At 33.4% G+C, this 13,056-nt stretch overlaps 1 protein-coding gene across 1 annotated transcript; it reads right to left on the reverse strand.

The window, feature by feature from the left end:
- LOC132732175 (NEDD8-conjugating enzyme Ubc12) lies at window positions 1–10,964 on the reverse strand. The gene is made up of 5 exons (XM_060718547.1): window positions 10,760–10,964; window positions 9,116–9,210; window positions 6,825–6,967; window positions 4,389–4,452; window positions 1–1,734 (listed from the first exon to the last, which is right to left on the reverse strand). The coding sequence occupies exons 1-5, from the start codon at window positions 10,866–10,868 to the stop codon at window positions 1,594–1,596; spliced, it is 552 nt and encodes a 183-aa protein (XP_060574530.1). The 5' UTR covers window positions 10,869–10,964; the 3' UTR covers window positions 1–1,593.
- Between the last annotated feature and the right edge of the window lie 2,092 nt (window positions 10,965–13,056).

A 13,056-nucleotide genomic window follows, 5' to 3' on the forward strand; every position in this document is an offset into this window, starting at 1 on the left:
CAAGATATTTATATAATATGTTTATTTCAGTACAGGTATCAATGTTATACTTATTAACAATCTAAATAATTGAGTTTTCAATCAGTAATTCGAAAAAAGAAAAAAATTACAAAATTGTTATGTACGGTAAGTCAAAATTTTCCAACACGAAAAAAAGGTATGCTTTAATTATTTCATAGCAGTAGTCCTGATAAAAGGCCACCTTTGGTTTACAGACAACCCTGTCCTGAAAATGATTAAATTGCATGAAGAAAATTGTGAGAAAAAAAAAACAACTGTTTTCATTAATAGTCCATTAAATTTACAAATATTGCTACATGAACTTTATTTCCTTGTTTTGTCTAAACTAATTAATAATTATCAAGGTGTAGAATATATCTATTCTCATTTTCCTGACTTATAAATAATACAAAACACTCTCAATATGCACAACAATGCTCCTCTAGGAGACAAGCTATGCTCTTATCCAAATGCAAAACTTACAGATGTTATCCGAAACAAGACACAATAAATTTAAAACAACAAATATACTCAAGATCCCCAAATCTAGGTTGTTACAATATAGAGTCCTTCAAAAAATTATTTAATTGACATGTAACTGACATAAATACCACAAAATTATTAAATTCAATCTAAGCTGTAACAATATAGAGTCCTCCAACTTGACATGTAACTGACATAAAAAAGACCCCAAATTTATTTAATTAACACTAGATATAAGGTCTTTCAAATTGACATGTAATTGACAACGTAATCAACATTTTATATTTAAACACCTACTTTATAACAGGTGTCTGAACAAGAAGAAGAATTGAAAATTCAAACAAAATGACATCATCACTAATGCCATGACAACACAACTGACATAAAATTATAAAAGATAGGAATTGCCATATAACTTAAAAGTTGTATTAATACATTTGTCCAAAATATTTAAGAAATAGAGATCTAATATAAACTTGATTTCATTTTAGCTTTAAATAAAATATCATACTAAGTTCTTTCAAGTTAACTCAAAAAATGATTAAATTATTAACATTTTATTTTATAGATGAAAATAAAATCCTGAAATTGACTTGACATCATAGGCTGTAATATGACATCATCACTAGTGACATTACATCATCAGCTGTAATACGAGTATGACATCATCACTAGTGTCATGACATCATCAACTGTTATATGACATCATCAACTGTAATATGAGTTTGACATCATCACTAGTGACATGACAACATCAGCTGTAATACAAATATGACATCATCACTAGTGAAATGACATCATCAGCTGTAATATGACATCATCACTAATGACATGACATCAATCTAGCACTGGCATATTTTAAACACAAAGTAAGCATTAAATAATAGAACTGTACATCAAACACAAGAGATATGGGGCTTTTAAACACCAATTCAAAAATATTAAACAATGACAATACGTTGTTGCTATCAAGCACTGTTTACAGACACCTGAATTATCATTACGTTTGCACTTGTGTACCTTAAACTGTCAAGCACTTCTTTCAGGACTCTTTCACTCAAAACTATTCAGAAAAAAAAGATCAATCAGTGTGCAAAAAATCTAAATGTTTCATTTTAAACATCGGTCAAAGTAAACAGATCCTATATAGCCCCCGCGCATAGATTTTGCAACATTTTGTTCAAATAATCGTCTATTGTTTTGAAGAACCTCTGCTGCCTCTTTATTCAATGGATCCTCTGGATTTGGCTCCTGTAAAACACCAATACCAAATAATTACTCATATGAGCCGCGTCATGACAAAACCAACATAGTGAGTTAGCGACCAGCATGGATCCAGACCAGCCTGCGCATCGGCGCAATCTGATCAGGATCCATGCTGTTCGCTTACAAACCCTATAGCAAGTATAGAAACTGATAGCGAACAGCATGGATCCTGATCAGACTGCGCGGATGCGCAGGCTGGTCTGGATCCATGCTGGTTGCAAACGCACTATGCTGGTTTTGTCATGATGCGGCTCATATGTTGTTTTTATAAATGATGCACCTAACAATGTTTTAATTCTGTTCAATATCTTAACCAACTTACAAATATTGTAAACTTTATTGCAAAACTGTAATTTAGTTAACTAGTTTTCATCATGGGATACCCATGAATAATTAACAAAAAATCAAGTTGTGGGTAAAATGAAGCTATTTGGATCGATAAACGGCAACAGGTGCGTAAAATATCGACCAATGCAATTGCGTTTAACAAATGTCATATATTTCAATGCCGAGGGTAAAAACTATCAGTAACAGTAAATTTTCTACGCTTTTTGCTTGAAATATTTCACCTCTTTTATTGTGAATTTTACACAACTGAATTTAATTGGTTGCCTCAATTTTGTCTGTCATACTGAATGTCCAATAGAACAATTTGATCGGTTTGAATAGCCTCATGAATTTGCCTCATGAAATCTCAAGGCAACCAATGAAATAGCTGTCTTTGAAAATGGCACACCTCCAATTCACTGGATATTGCCCTAAAATTACACGGCTAATAAATGTTAATGGTTCGGCCAAGGATATACGACGGTGACTGAATTTATGATAAAGTTTTGATGTATCATTATAATATCAATATGTTACATGTATATACCTTCAGTCTGCTGGAAGCTACTAACTTTATCCATGCAACCTCTGCAGACCAAAATCAGCCGGCACCTCTGTGCCGACTGAACATGGTCTGCAATATTCGCTATTCAGTCAGTACTTATTTTAAAAATTGTCCCCATAAATGATGATTGAAATATGAACAAGTTCATTTAAGATATTTAGTGGGATAAGAGTTAAAATGGATGACAAAATAAAGTACCACAATAAGAAAATTTCCATCAATAAAATCATATGCAGGTGTCTGACCATAGCTTCATATACAATCTATCTCCAGTATATATTGTATTCTTGACTTAAAAAATTAAGCACCCAAATACAACTGTACCTAGTAACAAGAGCTGTCAGAAGGACAGCGCGCTCGACTTTTTTAGTGCTTGCCTATAAAACAAAACTTTGACAGTTAAGGGCACACAAGACTTTAACTAGGAATTTCTAAGTAAAAATCAAGAAACATTTTCACAGAGTTATCTTCTCTTGCTTACAGATAGGTCTCATGATGGCACATAAGAACTCCAACTTCCAAAGTAATATCTCAAATGGTTAAGTCAACAAGTGGACAAGAATGAAAATCTTTGAGTTTCAGCCATAATTCAAATAAAATCCTTACCTTCTCCTGCCCATGTTTGGGACCATGATGGTAAACAAGTATTCCAACTTTCAAATTAATATCTCAAACAGTTCAGTCAAAAAGTGGACTGGTACTAAAAACTTAACCAAGATTCTAAGTCGATAAAAGGCCTTTATTTTTAAAACAAATCCTTGACAGAGTTACCTTCTCTTGCGTACAGATGGGGGTAATGATGTGAAATAGCATTAAAATTTCAAAGCAATATCTCAAAGGGTTAAGGCAATAAGTGGATTTTACCCATATTCAATGTATTTTCTAAGTCAAAAAGGGGCATAATTCTGTCAAAAACCTTGACAGAGTTATGTCCTCTTGTCTGTTGATGAAGGTCGTGATGGTAAACAAGTATGGTCAGTTTCAAAGCAATACCTCCAATGGTTTTGAAATAAAGTGAGGTGGTACAAAAAACTTAACCAAGCTCAATACACTTTCTAAGTCAAAAAAGGGCCATAATTCTGTCAAAAACCTTGACAGAGTTATGTACTCTTGTCTGTAGATGGAGGTTATGATGGTGAACAAGTATGGTAAGTTTCAAAGCCATACTTGTAATACTTCTGAAATAAAGTGGGGTGGTACGAAAAACTTAACCAAGGTGTGACGCCAACGCTAACGCTAACGCCGACGCCGGGGCGAGTAGGATAGCTCCCCTTTTCATAGAAAAGTCGAGCTAAAAATTGGCCACACCTATCTTACAATTTCACTTTAACAATTCAAGTGTTTTAAACATTTACAATGCAAGATTTGTATAATGGACTTGTCCTGCTTTGAATTTGGAATGGTCCACAGTTAGTTAAGGGGATTTAACTGAACTGAAACATGTAAAATCTTAGTAGACGACAGTTAAGAGTTAGTCAGACTGTACAAAAGGAGTGTAGGACAAAAGCCCTCCTGGACAAAAGCCCTCCGGTCCAAAAATGACAAGGCCTTGTTAATTTCAAGAGAGGGCTTTTGTTTGCCAAGTCATTTTCACAGGAGGGCTTTTGTCATTTTGGGACGAGAGAGCTTTTGTCTGAGAGGGTTTCCCGTACAAAATGTACCAGCTGGCCTGGCTCTATACTGTTGGCATAGGTAAGTCATTCTGTTGCCAGAATGCTTAGAAATCAATTGAACAGCTTTCACTTACCAGAAATAAATACTGCAATCCGTACACTATTGAATTTACTGTCAAAACCGGTTTCCAGTCTTCTCTGAAATGATCATTGAAATAAATGCAATATATTACAATTCACTATCCACTTTAGCGAGCATTAGATTAACAAAGAAACTGCGGAGGCTCAATTTTTCATCAATTTGTTCCATATGAAACAAATGAACAAATGTTCAAAAATAAATAAGTCGAATAACTCAGTATTACAATGTACTTTGAACAACTATTAAAATATACATTTAACATGAATATTGTGCTTTTAATATTTCATGCAGATCACTACTCTTTGAATATGATTTTAGCAGTTTATATATTAACTATTTCTTTAATTGATGTTTCTTTTTGGTTTTTTTCCAGTTAAGTTTTAAGTAACATCAATAGTATAAAGGTCATATGGCGACTTCCCAGCTATACATTTTGAAGAAAACTTGTATCTAAGATGGAGATGAAAATAGCTCAGCTTGAGCATGTTGTGCTCTGGTGAGCTAAAAAAGCACACAAAAAACTATTTTCTCAGCAAGTATCACTAAAATCAACAACAAGAGCTGTCGGTAGGACAGCAACGCTCGACTATTCTTAGTGCTTGATAGTAAAAAAATGCTTGATAGAGTTACCTCCTCCTGTTTACAGGTTGGGGTCATGGTGGTGAACAAGTGTGCAAAGTTTCAAAGCCATATGTCAATGGACTTTGAAAATATTTGAACTATTACAAAAACTTTAACGTAAATTCTAAGTCGAAAAAGGGGCATAATTCTGTCAAAATGCTTGATAGAGTTACCTCCTCCTGTTTACAGGTTGGGGTCATGATGGTGAACAAGTGTGCAAAGTTTCAAAGCCATATGTCAATGGACTTTGAAAATATTTGAACTATTACAAAAACTTTAACGTAAATTCTAAGTCAAAAAAGGGGCATAATTCTGTCAAAATGCTTGATAGAGTTACCTCCTCCTGTTTCCAGGTTGGGGTCATGATGGTGAACAAGTGTGTAAAGTTTCAAAGCCATATGTCAATGGACTTTGAAAATATTTGAACTATTACAAAAACTTTAACATAATTCTAAGTCGAAAAAGAGGCATAATTCTGTCAAAATGCTTGATAGAGTTACCTTCTCCTGTTTACAGGTTGGGGTCATGATGTTGAACAAGTGTGCAAAGTTTCAAAGCCATATGTCAATGGACTTTGAAAATATTTGAACTATTACAAAAACTTTAACGTAAATTCTAAGTCGAAAAAGGGGCATAATTCTGTCAAAATGCTTGATAGAGTTACCTCCTCCTGTCTACAGGTTGGGGTCATGATGGTGAACAAGTGTGCAAAGTTTCAAAGCCATATGTCTATGGACTTTGAAAATATTTGAACTATTACAAAAACTTTAACATAATTCTAAGTCGAAAAAGAGGCATAATTCTGTCAAAATGCTTGATAGAGTTACCTTCTCCTGTTTACAGGTTGGGGTCATGATGTTGAACAAGTGTGCAAAGTTTCAAAGCCATATGTCAATGGACTTTGAAAATATTTGAACTATTACAAAAACTTTAACGTAAATTCTAAGTCGAAAAAGGGGCATAATTCTGTCAAAATGCTTGAATAGATTACCTCCTCCTGTCTACAGGTTGGGTCATGATGGTGAACAAGTGTGCAAAAGTTTCAAAAGCCATATGTCTATGGACTTTGAAAATATTTGAACTATTACAAAAACTTTAACATAAGTGGTTACGCCGACGCCGACGCTCGGGTGACTGCAATAGCTCTACTTATTCTTATCGAATAGTCGAGCTAAAAAGTAGACAGGCTTTAAGTAAATGACCATCATTTTGTAGAAGGAATAAATTCCAGCTAAAGTTGATAGACCTAAACAATGTAGGGGCATATGTAGCTGTACATGTAATTCCTCGTCATTAAACTCCTCACAGCGGTTATGTCACGCTTTGCTACTTTAACCACTGCCACCACTGAAATCAGGTGACGATAGTTGTGTCATGTGACAAAAACATGGCGGCCAGTTTCAGAACGCCAAGAATCCCATATCCAACTGGCAGATTTATAATTACATCCTTGCGAGATAAAATATGTTCAAAACACTCAATTTGTTTACACTTTAAAACAAGTGCCGGATCAAAATCTTTTGCGCAATCTTTCAGTCAGTCATTGTTAACTATACATACGGTGTCACAGTGAAAATATCTTTCGTTATTTTTACAAAATTTTATAAGTATATTTTATTACATTCTTGTACATTAATCATAACAATTTAATTAAAGAAAACTAAAATGATATAAAGAATTCTATTATAAATAAAAAGTGAAAAAAAATATATCCGGCTCTCTGAAGCCGAATTTACTTGTGGTGGCAGTGGTTACTGTACTGATCAGGGGAAGTAACCGTTGCGGGGAGTTTGCGTTGTCATGGTACCTTAAAATATTGAGGCAAACATTTCCTTCCAAATCTATGTTGGGATGGTACACCATTGTCTCACATTTCACCTTCGGAGCATCATGTGGATACCCTTGACCAACTTTGAAGTTAAAAACAAATCTTCCGCCTCTATAGAACCCCTGAAATAAGACAAAATTCATACAAATTTCTATAAGCCTAAATTTGTCTGACCCTTGACATTTCATCTGAAGGTCACTGGGATTTAGGGTTTACCATGTATTACAATTCGACGATAAAAATTTGTAATCTTGTATCATATTAACAAGCAAGCAATGATCCTGTATTGCTCACCTGTGTTTACATGTACATTAGGAAGATTTGAAAATTTCTCTATATACATACTGGTAAACACAATCCTATCATGAAACGCCTTGTTTTGATGAATCCCAATAATTTCAACTATTTTGGTAAACAGTCAATTAAGAATCATTTCAAATTAGCTATATCAATATCTTAATAAAGATGAACAATCATTTTCATTGAATTTTGTTATATTAGGAAAATGTCTCAGCCGTATCACTATCATGTTTCAATAAATATTTTGGTTGCCATGGCAACTTAAATTCATCATGGAAAGGATTTTCACAACTTTGACAGACCTTATTTAAGGATCACCCATGGAACATTCACATTAAGGTGCAGTGGTCAAAAAGACTGCCTCTTGGCCCATGATTCATGGGTACAGCGCTTTTTGGTTCAAACCTTGATTCATTATACTGACTGATACTGGAATTTAGGATTCTTTCTTTAGTCTACAAATATTCTTTTATAATTGATTTTATGATTACTTTTCTTTTCTTGTTTTTAGGATAGGTAAGTTTTGTTTCCTTCGGTGATTCATTATCTTATTCTTCTCCCACAAATAAGACAACTTTGAATGTTTTGTGCACACCTTTTACTTAACAACTTATACTCAAATGTCCGCAGGGTAAAAACAGTATGTTTGCATCCTTCTCCTGACACTGCATACATCACAATTAATCTCTAAATTGGCTATGTTTTTCATAAGGATCAAAGTTTTCTAGAAACAAAACATCATCTAGGCACCGCAAAATTAGTGGAAGCAAAACAACAATCTTGGCACCAGAAAACCTATCAGTTGTGAAATTTGATAGCAAGGCCTTCCCTTTATCTACCCATTCTTTTAAAAATCATACAAAATCTTTGGAATAGTCATCATTACTCCTACATTCCCATAGCAGCTTCAACAGTAAACTGAATACCACTGTATTGCAAACAGGACTGCACATGTAAGTAAAATAATTCTATCCTTTGACAGTTTGAGCAATAAATGTGTTCAGACTCATAGAAATATAGTTTTATGGTTCCCCAGAACCAATTCCCTTATTCCTGGAGTAAGTTACCAACTGCTTGGTCAAATGTCAATATCGGAAGGGAATTTTCATCACTAATTTATAGCCACATTTTTTCTAATATACAAATAATCAATGTGTGTAAATCTCTTAGAAAAGTTTGTTTGTTTTGATTGTTTGTTTCATTTTACGCCTGTTTCCAACAGTATTTCAGTCATATAGGCGGGTAGTTTCCTAACCATCGTTCCTGGAGAGTTACATCAGTCTCTTAGATGATAGCTACATTTTCTATTATATAGACCCTGTCAAAATGTATGTTCCAAATGGTTTCAGTAGACACAGTCTAGGTACTTTAAAACACCTAAAATACTTCTCTTAAATGGTTTGCCCAGTAGCCAATGATATCACTTTATTTATGCAAATTGCTTTCAAAATTTTAAAAGTTCTATAAAACTAAAATTCATCTTTATATTTTGGCAATAACTGATAACAATGTGTATATCTTGTGACACAAGAATGAGAAAATAATGAACTAACTGTGTGTCTTGAAATGGGACAATTCTAATTAAGAAATTCTGCAGGTTAAGGATTAATCAATTATCAGAATAATAACACTGTGCAGCCAATAGAATTAAACCTTTTCAGATTGTACTAGCCTAGCCTACATTTTGCAACGGGTATGTGTTTGATTTGTGTCTTATTAGACCAGTTTGACTTACATTGTCTGTGATATAACAGACTCCGAAAAAAGGCCTCTTCCCAATTGAAATTTTCTTTAAAATCATGCAGTTTTCCCAAAAATCTGAACTTAAACCAGCTTTTTTACTTCCCAAATCAACAATTTTAGCGATGATTTTTCCCAAAATCAAGAGGCAAAGGCCTCTTCCCAATGAAGTGAGAAAAATCACTGAATTGTACCGTATCAATTTTTATACCAACTGTACTTGTACCTACCTCATCTGGGCTTATCACAAGCTTGAAATTTAGAAGATCATCAGGGTCTGGGAAATCTACTTGACATGTTTTGGGTAAATTCAATTCATTTATATCTGGAATAAAAAAAACACAACAGTTTTTATATTTCATACAAGTACATTTTATATATACTTTATACCAGTAACTAGGGATCGGGACTTCCCTCTGGGTCATAATTAGTTTGCGCCACCAAATTCGCCAATCAGAAGTGTCACACAGTTGATAACATAATTGATGATACAGTTTGATAAACAAACTAATCATGCGTGACCTTTCACCTTTGGGCCGCTTATGTAATTGACACGACCGCTTATGATATTTGAGTGTAATAGTTGTAGGATGCTTTTATCTTACGTTGGCACCAGTAAAATTCGCCATAAAGATTTTATGCGCCAGAATAAATATTTTGTCGCATTTGGCGCCATTGGCGAGCGACAGAGGGAACCCTGGTAAACATTTCTTTTTATTGTAAGTGCATTTTGATTTTTGTTAAACATTTTTTTATGCAAATGGACCTTCAAAATTACAGATTTTTATACATATACAGATTATGTTACAGCTGTTATTAAAGCAATAGATAAGTGTTATTAATTTTTTTCTAACAAGACTACATTGTACATGCACGTGAACATTTATATACAATATTTATCATGGCACATCTCTGTGATTTTCCACAGGGGATTGCAGGGATTTTTTTAACCCGTCCTCGGTGATTTGCCACCATGACTGACCATTGTTTGTCCCCTGCGATTTTCCACTCACTGTTTAAAATGTCCGTGGTAACAAAACGGAAAGTGCAAAAATCCCTTGAACTGTACAGTACCAGCCTATTGTAATACACCAATAAACACTTTCAGAACTAGCAGACGACAGGCTATTCTTATTAGTAGTATTTTAAGTAAAGATAGCGCCAGGTTGTGTATCTCACTGTATAAATCATATGGTCTGACATATAGTAGGTTTAACAGTTAATTTAAATACTTTGGAGTCAAAAGATGTGTTGAAGTTTATACTGTGATGAAGCTAATATCCAAAGCTTTCTATTGGTGTAATACATTTTAAAATAGGCCATTTAATCACAACTAGCAGTTTAAAAACTGCTTATTTTGTATTGTTTTAGCATAAGCGGTATCGATTTTACTCGAAGATAAGGGAAGCAACTCGTATTTTTCACACGATTTACCTCCGTTATTTACGTAGATCATACTGAAAGTGTTTAAACTTTATGGGTGTATTGATAAAAGTTTTCATGATATTCAATAAAATCTTCTTTTAGAAACTAGGTTGCGTATTATTTTAGGTTATATAGTTTAAAAATTCCATACGGCTATCCCCAACAGTGCAATAGGCTAATCGTATGTGACTCTGGTATGGCTATTAAAACTTTTGGCTAGCTGTATGGCAGCTGTATGGCTAGCCACTTCCTTTTTAAAAGTGCATGTCTTCTCATCAAGGTGAAGGTTTTAGATAATAAAAGGGAAACAATTAAAACACATTCGAATTTAAAAAGAAATAATCGAGAGTTAATTAGGATGAATGATGATGTTTCTAAAAATAAATCATGGTAACTGATGATGAGCAAGTGACACACACAAAAAAAATCAAATCGTCGATTTTTTTAACCTTTTTGTATTCTAAGTTGGGCAGCTGATGACTTTTTATGACTTCCAGATCTATCAGAGGGATCTGTACCGTCCTTCTTTTGTTGTTTGAGTGAAAATAACTTAATCATGACGGGAAAATGAAGATTAAAACAATTTTCCTGTCCTGTTTACCAAATTCGATGAACTTTCACTTTACATACAGAGTTATCAATTGATGTCTTCGAATTTTTTTTTTAATAAAAGTTTTGTTTTTTACCAAATCATTTTGATTAGCATATTGAATGTACATGTGAGATTATTAATTAATTTAACAATTATTATTTACATTTATTTAGAAAAATTTTTATTAAATAAGATACGAATCTAAATCTCTTATTTGAACGCCGCTAAATAATTTTTTGTTCATTTACCGAAATCATATTTTTGGTAAATTTACCGAAATCAACATTCAAAGTTTTTTTTATAATACATGTAAATTGGGTTGAATTGAACTGACATGTTTACTATCACTGAGGCCGAAATTAACTTGTAAAAGCATGTAAAAATTGATATTACATTATTAAATCTGCAAATTGAAAAATAATTAAATGATAAAAGATCACTAAATAGACAAAAAGATACACATTGTGAGGGTTATCTCCCTTGTTACTTATAAACCAAAAACTGTATTATTAGAAAATCAGTAGAAAAAATATCATCTATCTTCCTTTGAGTCAAACCTAGACTTTGCGTGTCACCATAGTAAGACGAATAAAACATGTATAAAAGCAGAATAAAAGTTTTAAAAGATAAAAACAGGGCAAGTGTGTCTAGGGTGAGACATGTTCAATCTGGCTTACTGTCTTACTGAACATTTGGGACCAGACATGGTGACAAGGACTGTGGGTAAAGCATTCCAGTGGAATAAATGTCATAGGAAAATATGTTAATTTTTTTCTTTTTTTAATTTTTCTTTTTATTTTTTTTGATTTTTTTTGTTATTTATTTTTTTTTTTTTTTTTTTTATTTTTTTCTTTATTTTATTATTTTTATTTTATTTTTTTCTATTTTTTATTTTTTTTATTATTTTTTTTTTTATATTTATTATTATTTTTTTTTATTTTTTTTTTTTTTTTTTTTTTTTTTTTTTTTTTTTTTTTATTTTTCTTTTTTTTTTCTTTTTTTTTTTATTATAGTCAGTTTTAGGCTTCTCCACTCTAGGGATACAAACATAGCAGATGTTCCAGTGATGTTCTAGTGTAGTTCTTTTTGACCCAGCCCGACACTACACATACTTAATCTGGTCAATGAGAGCTCCAGGGTATGGGGACCAGACACAATAGGCTGACAAGTGTGTTGTAGGCTGTACTTTTGAAGGGTTCCGAGCGAACCTTGATGAACCATCTAGTGTCAGGAAGTCTAGTGTTTGGTTTGCATTTTTACAATGTTGTCAAGGTGTGTGTTCCAGATTAAGTTTTCTGAGATTGTGACACCCAGGTATTTTGCTGATGGTACTGATTCCAGGATGGTGTTTAGCATGGTGTACTGTGTATGTATTTGTGTATTTCCTAGCTTTTGTTAGTTGGATAACCTGGCTTTTTGAAGGAATAAGTTTCATGTTCCATTTTGATTCCCATGTTTCAAGTTGATGTAAGTCTTGTTGTATATTGTAGGATTGAGAAGCTACGGATAGAGAGAGATATACTGCTGTCGAACTTTCGAGTGTTTAACAGTCAGGAAGGTCATAAATTTATGTAAATAAGAAATGAGAGAGGTCCAAGGACTGAACCCTGGGGACAACTGAGTAGACTAGGATAGTAGTAGACATGGAGCCAATTACTACTACTGATTGTGACCTATTGTCTAAGAAAGACTAAATCCATTTGAGAGTTACCCCCCCCCCCCTTATACCATCGAATGCAGCTTATATGAAGTTTTTCATGGTTGACCATGCCAAATGCTTTTGAAAAGTCAAGGAGTATGAGGTTGACTTGACTTTTCTGATTAACAGATTGTAGGACATCATCGACTTACAAAAGGAGTTGGATTTGACAGGACCTCTTTTCTCGGAAACCATGCTGCAATTCAAAGAACATTTTGTTGTTGGGGCTTACTTTTGGCAGAGATATTTGGCTGTATCAGTACAGCATCATGATCGCTGATACATGGAATTACGCTTGAACATGTTACAATTGACGGGTTGTTTGTCATAAAAAAATGTAGAATGTTATTTTTGCCGGTTAGCTCTTGTACTACTTGGGCGAGATTTGAATCATAGAGAATGCTTTTAAATTCACTGTAGTATGAATGGTGTTTACAGTGTTTGGTTGAGGCTTT

The sequence above is a fragment of the Ruditapes philippinarum genome, unplaced genomic scaffold (genome assembly GCF_026571515.1).
Source record: "Ruditapes philippinarum isolate M1 unplaced genomic scaffold, ASM2657151v2 ctg2259_1_1_1_1, whole genome shotgun sequence".
Classification (NCBI taxonomy): Eukaryota; Metazoa; Mollusca; class Bivalvia; order Venerida; family Veneridae; genus Ruditapes; species Ruditapes philippinarum.